General features: G+C 39.9%; 2 protein-coding genes across 6 annotated transcripts in view; one reads left to right on the top strand and one right to left on the bottom strand.

Annotated features, from left to right (window-relative positions):
- Positions 1 to 886, bottom strand: part of LOC102304229 (methyl-CpG-binding domain protein 5) — a 58,049-nt gene extending 57,163 nt beyond the window's left edge. For 2 of the 3 annotated variants that reach the window (XM_005919944.2, XM_005919942.2), the window contains exon 1: positions 750 to 886. The gene's annotated coding sequence lies outside the window, so the exon portion shown is untranslated. Of the gene's footprint in view, positions 1 to 651 lie in introns of all 3 variants that reach the window. The other variant, XM_005919943.3, reaches the window with a different exon arrangement.
- On the top strand, positions 668 to 17,018 carry orc4 (origin recognition complex, subunit 4). Of its 3 annotated transcripts, none has more exons than XM_005919947.3 (14): positions 668 to 854; positions 8,112 to 8,173; positions 8,268 to 8,344; positions 9,281 to 9,371; positions 9,468 to 9,543; positions 9,637 to 9,722; positions 9,803 to 9,851; positions 9,936 to 10,087; positions 10,172 to 10,345; positions 11,464 to 11,550; positions 11,642 to 11,750; positions 11,833 to 11,928; positions 12,007 to 12,074; positions 12,213 to 17,018. In XM_005919947.3, the coding sequence occupies exons 1-14, from the start codon at positions 668 to 670 to the stop codon at positions 12,393 to 12,395; spliced, it is 1,497 nt and encodes a 498-aa protein (XP_005920009.2). In that variant the 3' UTR covers positions 12,396 to 17,018. The 3 variants fall into 3 exon arrangements, with proteins under 3 accessions (XP_005920009.2, XP_005920008.3, XP_005920010.1); XM_005919946.3 differs by lacking the exon at positions 668 to 854 and adding an exon at positions 7,321 to 7,416; XM_005919948.2 differs by lacking the exon at positions 668 to 854 and adding an exon at positions 7,411 to 7,480.
- The last annotated feature ends 1,623 nt before the right edge of the window (positions 17,019 to 18,641 follow it).

Genomic DNA, 18,641 nt, shown 5'->3' with positions numbered 1-18,641 from the left:
ACGTTAGATAATAGCCAATTAGCCTGGTGGACATTAGCTGGGGCTGCTCATCAACTGAGCCAAATGTTGGTTTAATAACCATTAGCTCGGGCTCCATCGTGTGAGGGGCCTCCGCATTAAGAGGGGACCGTGTCAACAAGCGGGATCAGTCCTGTCTGACTGCCTTTTTGATGCACTGTATATGAACTAGCTGAACTAGCTGGGGGGTTAGCCTGCCAAGCGTCAGCTGTCTAGCTGCCGTTAGCTTAGCTAGCTTGTTGTAACGAAAATGAATTAGGACGAGCTCGGCTACGCTAATAACGTTTCAGCATTTAATTGGAACCGCGGAGCTGGGTTCGTGCATGCCGGGGACCAGCAGGCCCGGGGTTCCGACTTCAAATTGTCGAAGTAAAAAAAAAAGAGAGAGAAGAAGCAGCTAGGCCCGGTCGTTGAGGTTTCGAGCCAAAGGGGGAGGGGGGCAGGCAAGGCCAGGGGTAAGGCCGAGTTAGCACGGGTTAGCTTAGCATGCTAGCTAACAGCCGTGCAAGCCCGTTGCGTTTGCAGAGGGGAGAGCGAAGAAGAAGAAGAGAGAGAGAGGGAGAGAGAGAGACGCTTTTCAGGCACTAACGTTTCTGTCTGCGTCAAATCAAACCGTAAACTGTCCGTTCTTACCCGGGCATCCCGGCGAATGCGTACCGGAGCCGAAACAGCGAAACGGGCGAGCAATAGTGCGTCTGCAAGCTTAGGAAAAATAAGAATAAGCAGCCTACCCATTAGTTCTCTGCCTCTGCTGGTTCTCCTACACTGGGATATTGGAAATGATGGAGAGCTGCACTGCGCATGCGCCGAGCTCAACCAGCCAGCAGATGGGAGAGGTGATGCACGTTTCCTCACATACACGAACTCTGCATGGCCAAAAGGGGAAAAAAGAAAGAGGAAAAAGTTAAGGGTAACCTGGATGTGAGGGTTGGGATGGGGCCTCATACTGAGTCACAGCCTGAACCGGCGGGTCCCATTTTGAGGCCTGAGGGGCCTCCAGGGACCCCTGAGGCAGAATTGGCTGCAAAACTATTTGATCCCTTTTTCCACATATTTGACTTTAATCTTGGGAGATATAGAACTGGTTTTATTTTTTATTATTTTATTTTTATTTTTTATAATTTTTCTTCCTAAAGACTATGGAAACGTTTCACAGTACATTACAAATGTACTGTGGGTCATTGAGGTCATCCTATATACACTCATACACTCATGTATATACTCATCCACCAAAAATAAATACAAAACAAAAAATATACTGATCATTTGCTGCCAATATATTATCATTTTTTATATAATGTACATTTCTGTAAAAAGGGTAAAATTCAATAAATTCATTGTGTGGTTAAAAATACAGAAAGACACATAAAAAAATATACTAAAAGTTACTTCATTATTGTGTCATTTTCCCAATTTTTTTAAGCTTTCTTCTGCCAGTAAAAGAGTGAATATTTTTTGCCATCCAAAAGCCTCGAAATTTCAAGGTGATAACTCAAAATTTTGATTTATGTTATTCAAAAATTTCAGCTAATAACTTAAAATTCCAAGATAACATATCTTAAAAACCTTTGGTTACTTCTGAGTAAGTTGAAATTTTGAAATAATCCGTCAGTAATGTGACATTTTAAAATACCTAATGTGAAATTTGGGGTTCATAATGCAAGTATTCACATTATATATGTCAAAAATTTGGTCTGAATAAATCAAAATCTCAAGATTTTTATTTTAACATTAAGACATAATAAATCAAAATTACAAACTGAAAACTAATCTAACAACTTTACTCAAATCAACGTAAAATTTAGATTTATGTATCTCAAAATTTCACGTCTCGAGTTATGCATCTCAAAATTTCAAGCTTGAAATAACTTGAAATGTCAAGATACCTCTGTGTTTTGAGATACTCACTAACAACTTATGAAAACTTTGTGAAATTCTGAGTTAGGTATCTCGAAATTTGGAGTTACTCAGAAGTAACTCAAAGTTTCAAGATGGTCAGTAATTTAAGAGTTTCAAACTTAAACCAAAGCCTTACAAGGGCAGGAAACAACCTTCCATACTAAACAACGCCCTGCTTTCACTTTCATTCTGTTGGATTTGAGATGCATTGTGGGTTTTTTTTTTTTCATTTTCCAACTGTATTTTGAATAGATTGTTGCTTTTATTTGGAGACTGACAAAAAGACTATTAATTTCTCTTATTATTATTTATTATTAACAATTTTGCTTCCCTTTTTTAAATCCTTTGGAGTTTGTTTTTGTCTTCCCACATGATTTTCATGTTTTTTGGTCACTATGTTTTGTGCTTCTTTCATTTTTTCCTCACTGCCTCAGTATCTTTCCATACTAATATACTTTTTTACACTATAGATCACTGGAATTAGATAAAGCCTTTAACCTAAAGACCTCATGGAAATCACACACACAAGTATTTCTGCTTGCTGTTCAATAAAAAAAAGTACATAAATTTTTTTTTATATCATTTCTTGTTATTACAGTTTGGACCACAGACACTGTTCATTTCAATGTTTAATAAAAATTTATTTAAATAAATATGAAGTGGAAAAAGCTTTTAATCACAAGGTTTTGTTTTCCCAAAAATGGAACATTGTACATGTATTCGATTATTATGTATTTGACAGTTGTAACTTGTTACTTTAATGTGCATAGCAAAGTCATCAAATCAAATCAAATTGATGATTATTGAATATTAATTAATAAAACTAGTAATATATGTTGACTACAGTGACACTACATATCATAGTTTCAAAGTTATAAGGCTTTTAGTCCATTTTCCAAAAATACATCATTGAGTTGACCTTGAAGACCTTGGTGGATGTAAGCCAAATTTGAATGGATTGTTAACATGACCCCACTCTACACTCATACAAAGTTTTATCAGAATTCATTCACAACTTTTGAAGTTATTGTGTTTACAGACAGGATGGTGGTATGCACACACACAAATCCTACTAAAAACATAACCTTCTTGGTAACAAAATACATCTGATTTTTTTTTTTTTTACAAATAAATAATGTTGAATTTACTTGCAGAAAAATGACTTAGAGGCAACTTGTTAGTAATTACGGAAGCGTTTGAACAACATAATATCACGTTTGTACAATATAAATATTATATTGTACAAACGTGATCATATATTGTACAAACAGGAAAAGTATATTGTTAGAACAATAAACTTTTCACGTTATAACGTGATACACTTGTATTTTTCTTTTGCCTGGGTGGCAGCTCTACGCTTCCGTAAGTAATAACACTGTTTTGACTGTGACATGATTATATTAAGTACTAAAACGAACCTTAACAATTAGTTATATAAATTTCAGATACAGCTTTCACTCTTTCTGTCAGTTTGAACGCATTCACAACACAAACACCCCAACGAGGTTTTCATGGAGATGTTTACTGGGTATCAAGATGTCAAGTCAGCTGACTTTGCAAAGCAAAACTGAAACTACGAAAAATTCAACTAAAACTAGACAATTTTAAACAATAATCAATATGTCAACCAAGACAAGACACTTGTTATAACCAAGGAAGGCTGCCATGGCAGTGCAGTCATCAGCACTGTCACCTCACAAGAGGCTCCTAGGTTGGATTCATCCAGTGGACTGGATGCAAACTCCTTTCTTCAAAGTCCAAAAACATGTATGGGGTTAGGTTAGTTGTTTAAGTCTAATTAATTGACTTTAAGCGAGGATTGACAGGCTGCACTTTGTCTTTGACGGAAGATGGGTGGGCTGTGGTCATTTCTGATGAGCTGTAACCTCAGTTTCCTGTTCTTAGCAGTGTCACCTGCTATGATCTTCTGCTGCCATAGACCATCTGCATCAACATTCAGTATGTTGCCTGTTCAGAGATGCTCTTCTGTATACTTTGATTACATCCGTCCACTTTCTTCCACTAATACAATTCAGGATCAAGCCAAAATTTGGTGTAAACAACATGAAGCATGGCTCCATCCTGCCTTGTATCAACAGTTCAGGCTGGTGTTGGATGTGTAACGGTGTGGGGAATATTTTCTTGGCACTCTTTTGGTCCTTAGTACCACCTGAGCATCACTGAAACTCTACAGCCTACCTGAGCATTGTTGCTGAGCATGTCCATCCCTTTATGACCACAGTGTACCATCTTCTGATGGCTGCTTTCAGCATAATAACACACCATGGCACAAAGCTCAGATCATCACAAACTGGTTTCTTGAACATGACAATGAGTTCACTGAGTTCACTGTACTCAGATGGCCTCCACAGTCACCGGATCTCAGCCCATTTGGGATGTGGTGGAACAGCAGATTCACGTCATGGATGTGCAGCCAACAAATCTGCAGCAACTGTGTGATGCTGTCATGTCAACACGGACCAGAATCTAAGAGGAATGATTCCATCACCTTTTTGAATCTGTGCAAAGAAGAATCAAGACAAGGCAAAAGGATTTTTGTGATTCCTTTCCTCTTTGGAGCTAAAAGAGGCCACCCAAACACCTGAGATATCAGTGGAAAGCCCAGGATGTCCTTTATTTAGTACATCAGGACTCTCAAATCACTCAAAAGATATAAACCAAAAACAAATGTCAATTACAGAGGACATAAATGAATAGGCTGGTTCTCAGGAGGACATGACTGGCTCACATCAGAAACAATAGAAATGAACACAGTGATCTTTAAGTTCTCCTGACTTAATCTGCAAAATAGTTCGAGTTCATGCCAAATAATCACTTTGATTAATTCTAAAAGTTAGAAAAAGTGACAGGAAATTAATTTAGTACAACTGTTGTTTTCCTTTTTGGGGGCTAGGGGGAAGGGGTCATTGTTGCAGAAGGTAAGCTAACATAAAGACCTCTTACAGAAGTTTTAACTTTTGTAACGTTATCATTACCATGTCTTACTTTGTCGAAAAATAAAAGGTGGTCTTTACATATTAAGCATAATGTACTAAAATGATCAGAAGCCAGTGGCTACATATTGAAACTCAGAATATGTGGACTCACAGGGTTAGAAAAAAAGTCACCACCTAATTAAAAACAATCCCATTACCAGTTATTTTGCTAATACCTTACAGGTATTTTGTTAAATACTGTCTATGAAGTGTAATTTGATAAGTGTTTAACACCATAAGCTACAAACTGCAATGATAATGATTAATTACAAGAACATCTTTTAGCAGAAACTAAACTATTCATATTTATGAACAAGATGACACTCATTAAGGTTAATTTTGACTGGCTGTGTGCAAAGAAAGTCAAAAAATACAACACAAAGTGGCAGTGGAGCAAAAACAGACACTCAGCAAAATAATTTCCTGAGATAAATAAAGGTCATAAAAGCTGAAGAAAACATGAGCTCAGCCGTCTGAAGCAAGGACCCCTGAATTTTGTGTGAAGGTCAAACCCGAGGAGACGTTAAATGAATTCAGTGTAGGGCTGCTGAAGGAAGGAGCGCTTCATGTATTTTTAAGGGCAAACACAGAGGGCTGAATGTGCGAGCGGAGGGTCGTATTTTAGAATAATGTGACAGGCTAAATGTGAGCGGAGAGAGGGAGACGATTTGCGAGATATCTGGCGGTTTGCTGTCTTTTTTTTTTCCTTTTCATCAGTCAACCAAAAAGCCGCAGGAAGCGTTTAAGTGTCTCCAGAGCTTCAGTGAGTAAAAGATGCTGTTATGAAGGCGGCCTTTTAGACATATACATGAGCCATCCCTCCTAATTTTATCAAACCAGAGCAGAAGTGGCTGTTATAGTTTCACAAATAAATACATATAATAACACATAATTGTAGTCTTTCTCAGTGCCGACAGACTATTTCTTATATATCTTACTATAACACATAAAATCTGTCTGTGTGTTCATTTATTTGTCCACCAACTCCTCCTACATGATCACAAGCAGCACAACCAAACTTGGCACACAAGTATGTCTTAGGCTCCTGAAGGTTCTTATCTATGTCAAATGTTATGATGCCATCATGTTGCCTAGCAACCACTTATAACAACTGGCCAAAATGACTTGTTTTTAGCATTTATGCTGATGAAAATCTCTTAAGAGCATCCTGCTATTTTAATTTCACAAAAATAACATAAAAAGTAATCTAGAAAACTTAAATTGTGAATGATATATATAATATAATATCATATTGTTTTTATTTCATAGCCAGTAAATGCTGTAGAACGGAAATGCGCAGGATCAAATTCAACAATAAAATGTATATAAAATTCAACAAATAAAATCATATTCATGTAAAATTCGTGAAAAGCATAAAAAGACACATTTTTTTAAACTCTTGCCCTCAAGACAAGGATGTGTCATTTGTTATAATACCAAATTAAAAATATTGTATTTTAAATTGAAATGAAAAATAAAACAATATTTTGTCATTTTAATTTATATATTTTTAAACAAGTTCAAAAATCTGTATACACCTGAATGGGTTATTCAAATATTCACATTCAAATATAACCTCTGTGCAATGTCCTCTTTACTGCTGATACAGTTATTAAACCACAACGTGACTTAAATCGTTGTGGATTTATGTTAATATTATTGATCTATTTGAATAGCTTTGTGCTTACATAGTTTCATCTGTACTTGAGACCATTTCTGATGAGGCTTCAGTGAACAGTAGATGGTTCTGTGTCAGCTCTTTACTGGATTCTTTCATGTTTTTAAGGACATGATTTTCAGATACTGTTCATCTGATGTAGATTGTTTTTGAAGGCTGACAGCTCTTTAGCCCTCCACTTGTCCAGCTTCCTCAGATTTTCTTAGGGCACACCATGTTGTGCTATGCCAAGGTTTCAACTAATAGCTTTTAGGAATCATCTTTGTTAGTATAAAAATACTGTTTAATATCTGTCAAACTGTGTTATCTTTGACATTTTTCATCGATCCAACTAAAGGCATTAGAACAAATTATGTGTTTTTGTGGTTGCACAACAGTGGTTCAGTCTTTTTTATGCTTGAATGATTCATAGTGGTTTAACAAACAAAAGATTGGTCAGGGACAAGGACGAAGCCGAAAATAAGTGAAAAGGCAGCCAATGTCCAAAGAAAAACGTTCAAAGACCTTCAGGAAGCCTCAAGAACTATTGCTCAATACCACTTTAAAAACAATACAACGAAGCCTGTCTGCTTGGTAACAAAATATAAAGAAAGAATTGTTGACTTTTGCACATTACTATATGTCATGTTTTTTTCTTTTAAATCGTTTTTTATTTGGTGGTTTTGTGCGTGTGTGTGAATAATATAATTCTACAACCACAGCGTTTCTCTTCTGCGTTGCTCTGAGTCGCAGCCAATCAGAAAGCAGATATAGTCAAAGCCGGAAGTCGTCATCGCTGGCGAGGAGTATTCCCGCGAAGATTGAGGCGTCTCTTCGTTACTCCCGGTATGTTTGTTCTGATGTGTGTGTGAAAAGAAGCTCGACTAGCTGACACCTGTCTTACACAACGGTAGAAGTAATCAAAGTTAGAAATGGAAAACATTCGTGCTTCTTCAGCGCACTTTTAGCGAGCAGATCTTCGAGTAAAGCCCTGGGTTGCGTCGCAAGCGTGTAGCACCGAAGTTCTGTTGTAAAAATGACAATTTTGAGTTCTCCTGACTTGTCGGACGATATGATCTCAGCCTTGAATGCAGCCCGAGACGGATTCTCACACTTATGAGTCGCTTTCTAATTCGGCATACATAAAATCTATTTAGACATTCATTTTTGACCAAATTGTAAGATAAGCAGTCAAAGGCAGCTATGAGATTAGACTGGTATCGTTGCATCAGCTGCATGCCGAATTGAAAAGTGTTTTATCCTCACCTGTTATCGACCCTAACATTGGTTACAGCACAACTGTAAACATGTCCTGAAGTGAGGCTATTTCGTTTTGGTGATTATTAGTCTTACGTTTGGCGTAAACTTAAAAAAAAGGGAACAAAAGAGTTATTTATTGGAATTAAAACCGTTGTTTCCACCATGTTAGTGCATTTAATTGACACCTAACGGCAATGTAAAGTGTCAGTATTATCCCGCTGAAAATGAATTTAGTGGCATGTTGAAGTTGACCTGTTTTCCCACTTGTTCACGTTTTGCAGTCATCATGAGTAAGAGGAAGGCCAGAGATGCTCATCTGCCTATAGGAGAATGCATCACACAGGTGTGTGTATGAACAGCCAGTGAGTTTTTCAGTGTCATACTCTGAAATATACCTAATAAAATGTAGTTTATTTATAATACATGTTTCTGTGCAGGTTCAGCAGATTTTAAGGGAGCGGTTTTGTGAGAGGCTGCTCCCTGACAGACCAGAGGGAGTAGAAGCTCAGTACAAGTAAGTTCATAACAACAGGGCCTGTGGATAGAGGTGATTTTATAATAACGTCAACACATTTACCAAAAAGACTCATACCATAGTATCATGAAAAAGAGTTTACAAGAAAATCACAGAGAAAATCAGAATGTTAAATCCAAACAAAGTTGGATATTAAAATAAGAAACAAGACAATCAGTGCGAGAAAAGAAACTGGAGAAATGACTGGCACAGGTTCCTGCCTCATAGCTTCAACTGGATCGGCCTGTTTTAATCCTCGGGGCGTTTCTGGCTCTGTCAAAGCTGCGTGTGTGTGTGCGTGCCTGCGTGCGTGCGTGTGTGTGCCTGCATGTGTGCGTGTTGTGACTTAAATATGGTTGTCCTTTAAAAACACATTCTTGTTTAAAGTGGAGGTCTGGAAACAGGCTTACAAATGTAAAAACACACTGACTGGCAAAACACTGCCCACTGTGGTGAAACATAGTGACAGTATGTAGGGTGTAATTATGAAAGGTACCTTTACTAGTGATCAGTAAAAGGTTAAAAGTTCGAGGCCATTACAGCCTTACTGTTCATACTGGAGAGGAGGAATCGGTTGTAATCTGGCCTTGTGAAAATAAAACCATGAAAAATTTGTCCTAAGTGTTTGGGAAAGGCAAATAACCTGTAAAGGGTGTTTGTTTTTGTTTTGGCTTCGGTTCCTACAGGTGTTGGATGGTTTAGAAGGCCTGTAGTAGAACTGTCATCTATAATTAAGAGCAGACCTGGAGCTCGGTGTGAGTTTCAGTGGCCCAGTTCAGTCGCACCTGGGTGACAGCTCTGTCCCAGTTTCCAGGCCGACTCGGCCACAACACGAGCTTCCCCAGTGAGAGATTTCCACTCATTACAAGCATGAGATGGGGGTGTATATTTTACTAAGCATTGTGGGTATTGTAGTTAAAGCCATTGTGTTTGCAGACACCTCCTGGAGCTGCTGAGGCGGACGGCGATCCACGGGGAGAGTAACTCTGTGCTAATCGTGGGTCCCAGAGGAGCAGGCAAAACGATGGTGAGCCGTGGGAAAAAATGAATTTGGTTTTTTTTTTTTTTTTAAAGTGTGGACTTGTTGTGAATCCTGTGAGGTTTGTGTTTTTTGTGCCTGAAGCTGCTGCAGTGCGTGCTGAGAGACCTGCAGAAGGAGGAGAAGGTGCAGAAGAACCTTCTTCAGGTTCACCTCAGTGGTACCAAACCTCATTTAAATTCTTCACAATTTAAGAACCCACACGTTTGCTGGAAATGTGAATTGGATGGATGGGTTTGTGTGTTTGCCGCAGGTCTCCTGCAGACTGATGACAGAACAGCGCTGAAAGAAATAACCAGACAGCTCCACCTGGAAAACGTTGTTGGAGACAAAGTGTTTGTGAGTATTTAGAGAGACTGTTATTAACATTTTCAGCTCTGAAAACTGCAAAGATCTTTCTACCTCGTTTTTTTTCTTAGGGAAGCTTTGCTGAAAATCTGGCTTTCCTCCTGGAGGCATTAAAAAAAGGTGAGAAAGTTCAAATATTTAGAGCTGATTTCAGACTAGAGGGGCAGGTTTGATGTTTTTTTGTTGTTGGTTTTTTCCTAAAAGGCAATCGCAGCAGTAGCTGCCCAGTGTTGTTTGTCCTGGATGAGTTTGACTTATTCGCCCACCACAAGAACCAGACTCTGCTCTACAACCTGTTTGACGTCTCCCAGTCCGCCCAGGCTCCTATCGCTGTGGTCGGCGTCACCTGCAGACTGGTGGGCCTCAGAACACCTCTCAGAAACCCTACTTAGATATTGGTAGGTGTTTTTAGTAAGTGTCGTGATACTTTTTCCATTCAGGATGTTCTGGAGCTGCTGGAGAAGCGGGTAAAGTCGCGGTTTTCCCACCGTCAGATCCACCTGCTGAGCAGCCTCAACTTCACCCAGTACCTGGAACGGGTTTGGACGCAACTCAGCCTGCCGGACAGCTTTCCTGACAAGAAATTCGCTCAGGAGTGGAACGCTGGTGTAAAGGTGACGTTAGCAGGCAGACACAAAGTTTTTTTTTAGTCACGTCTTTAAGTCGTCTTCAGGAATAGTTCTGCAGGCTTCTTGAAGGACATTCAAAGCTCTTCTTTGGATGTTTCTGCCTTTTGTTCTGTTCTGTCAACATGATCCTTACCTTCTATCCAGGTACGTCTTTACTGCATTGGCAGTGAGTTTGGGATCATTGTTGTGATTAAAAATTGAAGCTGTTGCCAAATGCAAATACAGCACCAAACCATGATGGAGCCTCCACCGTGTTTTACACATGGCTGTAGACACTCACTGTTGTACGTCTCCCCGTACATACTGACAATGATTTGAAGCAAAAGACTCCAAATGTGGATTCATCACTATCAAGACCCATGTCACTGATTTTCAGTCCAGTTCTTGTGTAATTTTCACACCTCAGCCTTTTCTTACTGTTTCCCTTCATTAGGAATGGCTTCGTCACAGCCACTGAGACCGTTTGTGATTAAACTTCGGTGAACAGTAGATGGATCAGCTAAAGGTCCAGATGAATCTCTAAAGTCCTGTGGATATGGCCTTCACATACTGTTCATCTGCTGTAGATAGCTTTTTTTTTTTTTTTAAGGACTTGCACTTCTCTTTCCACGTTTGTTATTCACTTGTCCAGTCTCCTGAAATGTTTTAAGAAAACTCTGAATACCATACTGAGATATGCCATGGTTTCAGCTAATGGCTCTTAGTGAAAAAGAAGGCATTGTCTAAAGGAAAACTTGGAAAGACCTTCAGAAAGCCTGAAGAATTGTTGCTCAAGACCACTTTAAAAAAATGACAGTCTGATGGCTTGGTGGCAAAATATAATGAAACGATTGTTGGCTTTTGCATGGTACTGCTGTTTTTTGTGCTCTACCTTCTTCGTGCCCTAAAAGCCTTAAATAGCTCACTAAAGTTCAGAAAATGTCTAATTTTGAGTTGTTTGAGTGACCGTAGTAACATCACTGCCCAGCTAACATGGTTCAGACAGCGATGTCATCTCTGGCCTCCTTTTGAACGGCAGACGATGTACACACCTTTTCCACATAGAACAGAAGTGCAGACATACAAAGCAAAAAGTACTGATCTTTGTTTTCTTGGTTCTTCAGACTCTGTGTGAGGACAAATCTGTGGAGGAAGTTCTGCAGAGACACTTCAACTCCAGCAAAGACTTTCGCTCTCTGCACATGCTGCTGGTGAGAAGATCATTTCTGATGTTCGGTTTGGGGAAGTTTTGGGTGTTTCCTTTTCTTTCATTGTTTCTTTTCGTACTAAATATCTTTACAGATGTTGTGCCTGAGTCACGTCTCTGTCACCAAACCTACCATCAAACCAGCCGACCTGCTCGAGGCCAGCCGGATGTGTTTTGCTGACGCCACGGCTAACATGCTCCATGGTGAGTACAAATCCTAACAAGGGACGTTTTTTTTTTTTTTTACCCGCGGTCCAAAGAGTCTAAGTGAGCTGTTTCTCTTTAGGTTTGTCCATCTTGGAGCTGTGCCTGGTCATCGCCATTAAGCACCTCAATGATGTGTATGAAGGAGAGCCATTTAACCTTCAGATGGTCCATAATGGTACGATCGCACGATTAAATTACACAAATAGAAGAAGCTGTCCCGTCTGTTTCTTCACTCGTGCCTGATTGTTTCCAGAGTTTAAGAAGTTCCTGCATAGGAAGTCCAACTCCATGTACAACTTTGAGCAGCCTGTTGTCATGAAGGTTGGTAGAAACGCTTTGAAACTCTTCCCCCAGTCTTTCCTACCAAACCCCCACCCCACACCAGGCAGAAAGTGGACATTTCCTGAACACGGATACAATCTGTTTGCTGACTGACCCTTAATCTCTTCTCGCCTTTAGGCGTTCGAGCACCTGCAGCAGCTGGAGCTGATCCGGCCTGTCGATGGTTCCTCGGCCAAAGTCCAGAGGGAGTACCAGCTCATGAGGCTCACGCTGGACCACAGCCAGATCATGGATGCCCTGCAGAAGTACCCACAGTGCCCCACTGACGTCAAGCAGTGGGCCATGTCGGCATTTGGGTAGATCTTCAGAACATTTAGAATTCAGAGTCTGTGAAGCGTGTTTTGACTTGGACTGAAGAGCATAAGGTTTGCACTGCCGCCCACTCTAAACGATCAGAAAATAAAAGGAAATGAATAGTTTGGCATTGGTGCGATTGTTTCACCCTCTAAGCAGTTAGAGGTTTATGCTGAAGATAGACCCCCCCCCCAAATCTTAATACAAAAATTCAGTTTAATGTGCTTGTGTCATTTGATCAGTAGTTGGACTTAGCAAGTGTCATCAAGCGTCCAGCTTTCATCATTTTCAGGTCGTGAGCATCAGGCTGCTGAATACTGCTATCTAGTGGTGATTTTGTGCAGTTGACAATAACCTGGATGAAAGTTGCAGTTTTGATTTCTTGGACAAAAATATGTGTAATTGTGCCAAAAGTCTGTTTTTTGTTGTTGTTGTTGTTTTTTTTTTAAACACACTGTAGCATCAGTGAGGCATGTGTCCCTCCACAGTTCACAAGAATCGCTGCTCCCACGATGGTTTTACAGTTTATGCACAATGATCAGCTGATTGGTCTGCATGGCCGTGAGCTGAATGAAGATTCACCTTAGTGGCAATAAAAAGAACTCATTTAATTAGGTGTCCTCTTGGCAGATATTTTGTGTTTCTAGGCTTCAAAAGCCTCATTGCTGCTCTTTTAGAATCAAGTTTCAAAGGTACATTGTTGCATAAATCCAGCTTTATAAACATGAAGTTTTTTTTACTAATTTTAACTGTTTAAATGGTATGCTATGTATTTGTGGCTACAGTTTTAAAGATTTTATTCAGTGTGCAATGCCATGCTGTACTGTAAATATAAGCCTATAATCCAAATATAAGCCTCATGTTTCCAACAGGGAACCCAGCCCCCCACCCTCAATTTAATTGCCTTTTCTTAAACATGGAGCACTGAGCATTTAAGCAAGGCTTGTAACTGAGTGAAGGGACCTGTGAGTATCAGCCTTAAGAAGAGCCAATCTAATTCTCTGAATGAGAGGAAAGGAGGTGACTGTGCTCCATAGTTCAGAGCCATGACACAGGCACAGCCCATACCTTTATGAACACAGTGTACCCGTCTTCTGATGGCTGATTCCAGCAGGATAGCACACCATGTCACAAAAGCTCAGATCATCTCAAACTGGTTTTATGAACATAATGACTTCACTGTGCTCAAATGGCCTCCACAGTCACCATATCTCAGTCCAATAGAGCAGATTTGAGATGTGGTGGAACAGGAGATTCTCATCTGCAGTAACTGTGATGCTAACAAAGAATTAAGACAAAAGTACTTAATCTAGTACTAGCAAGGTGTACCTATTAAAGATAACCAGTTATCGTTAATAGGTACACCTAATTGCATTGGTTAGGGTTTACCTCTTAAAATCTGATGTATCAAAATTTATTTTATGACTTTCCTTTATTAAAAAGTCCCTAAATATGAAAACCAAACTGTTTCCAGGAAAACGCCAAGCCTCTAAAAAGAGTTAACTCCAGACTGCAGTGATTCAGAGAGGGGAAAAAAAGGAAAGAAAACACATTCACAATCTAAAAACACATTTATTTACATCACGTGGATCACTTCAGCTGATAAAAACCATGGCCGGCTAACATTAGCCGAGAGTCGCAGCGCTAATCAGGGATCAGTCCTGCCTCCTCTGCCATAATGTACACAGGGTTCATGAAGTTTATTTCCTCTGCTGTAACACTTTTTCAAGAGATTTTCCTCTCATCCCTTCTGTGAGAGGTCAGGATGAGGACATCCTTGAAGCTGGTAAAGACTCATTCCTACTCAGGAAAACCCAGTGGGCTGTTTCTTTTTTTTGTTTGTTTGTTTGATGTACTTCACTTTCCAGTTTGAAATTGCAGACCTTAGTTTCTTTCTTGTTTTCACATTTTTTTCTCAGTAACATAAAATGTACAGTCACATGTATCAGGAGCAAAGAAAAAAAGACATTTTCATCACTGAAGAGAGGATTTTTTTTTTCTTTTTAAAACATGACACACTGAAGTTTCATGTTCAGACTGATCAGTTTCTCCCAGCTTTAAACAACCTGTGAGCATCATTGGCATTGGAGACAGTGTTGGCAGACCCGGGATAAGCGCTGCAACTCGACAGCCTCAAGAAATGTGGGGTCAAAGTAGTGTTTTTGTTTTTTTTTGTTTTGTTATTTTTTTGATTTGTTTTGTGGGGGTTTTTTTGTAGAAATTTCAGGCCTGGTAACCAGACTTCTCTTACTGCCAAGACAGTCTTAGCGGTGGGGGTCAATGGAGTTCAATGTTTCCTCTAAAACTCTTTACCACCAGCAGGAAAAAGGAGGAGACTGGGAAGTTAGAATGAAATAACCTGTAGTGGATGATTGTAGTAGCACATATGGGAATATTGCAACAGCTCCTAAAGAGCTTGGAGGGCTTTTTAAAATGTAACCATCAGGGGATCCAAGCAGGCTCCCAGAGGAACACCTTTGGCTGAACCATCACAATTCGTTTTCTTTCTGCCTTACAAAGTACTCCAATGAGCCTCCAACTTAGTGAAGGGAAACTTTTACAGGCCTGGGTGCTGAGTCAAAACACAAGAAAAGTATAAATGAATGTAGAGGAAACACTGAAGTTCAACACGCACTTATAAAGATTCAGCTCAGAGTATATAGTTGATACAGGTATTTATGTCTGTACAGATCCTAGACTGCTTAAAATAGTGGGGGCAACAAGACACAAATGTTTCACTGTTTATATGCACAGCAATGTGAGGTGCTGGGCTGGAGGAAGTCAAGGTAGAAACATGTAAAGCTTCAACATGCGCAGGACCCATCCATACACCTTTAAATATCCAAAAGATCCATCCTTTTCACTCCTCTCAGGTCGCCAAGTCAACTGCTCCTCATCAGGATAAGGCTGAAGTTGAAGATAAATTATACAAATCAGCAGGGTCGAATATGACTGGACTATTTTCCAAAGCTGGTCACCTCAGCTTTTGAGCTACTCGCTGCACTATCCTCCTGAACGAAAGACACAATCTCCACAACAGTGCCAGAGATCAAAACAGGAAACTCAGAAAGTGCAATTTAATCTGGTAGCTCCTGCACTAGCTGAAAAGGTGACAAAACCCCTGATGCTATTAGCTAAAAAAAACACCAAAGTGTGGCCAGTGGATATGACAGCACTTTTAGTGTTCACCAACATTTGCAAGGGCGAGAACATTGGGTACAACAGGCCCTGCAGGCTGTCAGTTGTCGTTGCCATCTAGAAAGCTGTGCAACCTCTTTTGTGAACATTTACCAATCAAGAGGATTCTCATGAGCATTTGTCGGGGGTGGGGTGGGGTGTACCTCTGCTGGCATCTTCATTACAGAGACAACATCCAATCAATTACATTTTCACTGACTTGATTAACTGGTGCTTCCAAAGTTGAATCACTCTAGCAGGATCCATTTCACTACCCATTGCTGAGAAACTGGGTGACTGGGTTCAGTTGGGGGTGCTCACAAGACCACTGACACTGAATAATAATTCTTTAAAGCTTCTTCTAGACAAAAAGTTAATTAAAAAAAAAAAATTCTACCTTTTCCCCCTACAATGAAGCTAATTTTCCCAATAAAGGAGATTCCAGAAGAAGCTGCTAGTTTAAAGAAAAATATACATCTACTACATCAAATGTCTCAAATGCTTTCCAAAAATTTCCAGAGGAAAAACTTTACCTCACAAAATTTAAATATTTGAGCTATAGATCCATAGGGCCATGTTCATTCTGGACTATTTTAGAAGCGCCACCTATTAAAATGAGATGTTCCGAATTTTTGCGTATTTAGAAGCTCTTTTGGTGAAGTTTCCTAACTTTTCAGTGCAAGAAGTTAACGCTACAGATCCTCAAAGTTCAGTTCAGCAATGCATCATGTAGATGCTCCTTTGGTGGAGTCAGAACAGGCATGGTTCCTGAGGGGAACCAATGGATGGTAGACGAGATTGTCGTCAATTGCTTTAATTGGGTACTTGATCAGGTGAAGACAAACAGAACCAAATATCTGCTTTGTTTTGGAAGTTTAGGTGCTAAAACAATGGTAGGACCAGAGGTTTTTGAGGACCTTTTTTTCCCCCATCGTCCTTTGGATGGTCGGTTTGGTCCTAATGGACCACAGAGCCGGTACAACCGAGAGGTGTATGAATGGATGTCCAAATACGCTGGGCTTTGCAAGTTTCTACGGGACAGGGCACAATCACACGAAACCAGCCAAACGCAAAGCCCTCTAAAGTTACACAGGGCCGGGCTCAATCCATCGAAGTACACACAATACTGGAATCCAGGAGTCTGAAGAACATTCATTCTCGGTCATTTTGTCCATAGACTGAATAGAAAGAAGCATGAGTAAAGTTTATATCTTTTTCTTTTTGAATCAATTAATGAAAGTAGTTCCTGAATTACAACTGAAAACCCACCCCAAACCCTGAAACCCCAACAAAAACCAAAGCTCATGCCAGAACTTTATTCCGAGTTGCACTCGAGCTCCAATCCCCAAAACCTCAGGCCAGTAAATTAAAAAATAAATACAACATATCAATATGCAAGGTCACGGATAAAAAAAAAAAAATGCTACAAGTTATTTGTGTGTGTGTGTGTATTGAAATTCACTCCTGCAGCTGATCCTACAGAAGTGTAGGGTAGTTTGCGGCACTGGTTGCATATAACTCGCTAGAACTTAGAAAAGCATAGTACTGAATCCCTGAATGGTATTTGTCGGTTTGGGTCGGTTTCTCTGAGCGCAGTTTAAACTCAAGCCAGAAGTCTTTCCCCTACAGTGCTTAGGATGTGACTGCCAACCAAACAGCAGCGAGTTTCTTTGCTCGTGGCTGATAAGATTTGTCAACCACTTTGGCAGGTAACCAACCAGTTTGGAGGCAGTTTTTGGATATCCACTTGGCTGCTGGAACACTGGTGAGTAGGTTTTGCATTTGAGGACACAAACATGGGAACTAAAAAGAATAATACTGGTGTTTTTCCCTTATGTTGGTGTCATTCAAGGATCCTTTTCGTTCTGCAGTTCAATCTCCCTTCGTGGGACAAGAAAACACATTGTGGTGGAAATGAGGAAGCTTCTTTGTAGCCTTATTCTGTTTCTGTCTGTCAGACCTTCAGGGAACAAATTAAGTTTACCCCTAAACTGAAACCTTTCCCCTAAATCAAGAACATTTAGAATTTTTTTTTAGCAACCTGGTTATGATTTTAATTTATTTGCCATAGTTTCTATACTGAAGAAATCCCTGCAAGTGAGGTAGTACTTACTGAAGGGCTGCTGGGGTTTGCAGTACTGATCGTCCCCGACTGTTCAAGCTTTGCGAGGACCTCGGACAACGGGTGCTTTTGAACAGCAGTGGAGCAGCATAAGGAAGCGACACTGATGCAAAAAAATTGTACTCATGCTACAATATGTAAATAAGATGATGGCTTCAACTTCCTTCAGGTTTGCGGTGTTGTTGCAATATGGTGTGCGGAAATAACCTCAAACTTATGCTGCCAAATTTGCTTAAAGAACTTTTACAGTTCAACTATGAAGACGCTTTTTTTGGAATCTTCTAGATTTAGGTGGGATAACTAAACAATTTGGCCCTGATTGGTACAAATGTTGGCACACATCTCCATTCTCCAAACATTTAGCTTCATTACAGACTTTTTTGTGCAAAATGAAAGGTTTTGCTCAACTGATCACTAATCAATTTAATGTCTTAGTGTTTTACTTGTATACCTACTGGCTCTTGCTCACCAAAACGTCATAATACAGTGCTGTAAAGAAAGCCTCACTGTCTTGAATGTGAATGGTTTGGATAGAAAGAAGTTTCTTCATGCCCCTCCCCAAGTATTTTCTAACTGCACACAGAGCTTTATTTTAAACTGTGATATGTGAAACCGTCCCAAAGCTTGAGGAGAGACTGCAGGTCTGCCGGCACCAGTGTTCAATATCCCTCAGAGGAAATAAAGACTCAAAAACGTCATTTGTCGCCTTCGCAACAACGACAGATACATCCGTTTTGCCTGACATCTACAAGATTAACTAATATCGACATGTAGAAATGGCACCAGGATGAAAGACAGAAAGGAGAGATCCCCTCGTCTCCACTCATTTAACCATGGTTAGCTGTGTGAGTGTGCCGGTTGGGTCGGCAAGGGTTTCAAACTGTCAAGCTAAGTGGTTTTAGGGGTTTCTAAGAACTTTTACTTTGAAGGGGAACATTATTGGTTTCTAGTAC

This window comes from Haplochromis burtoni, unplaced genomic scaffold, assembly GCF_018398535.1.
Source record: "Haplochromis burtoni strain Fernald_Lab_line unplaced genomic scaffold, NCSU_Asbu1 Contig_39, whole genome shotgun sequence".
Lineage (NCBI taxonomy): Eukaryota > Metazoa > Chordata > Actinopteri > Cichliformes > Cichlidae > Haplochromis > Haplochromis burtoni.
The sequence above is the reverse complement of the archived record's forward strand: the minus strand, read 5'-3'. Positions and strand labels throughout refer to the sequence as shown.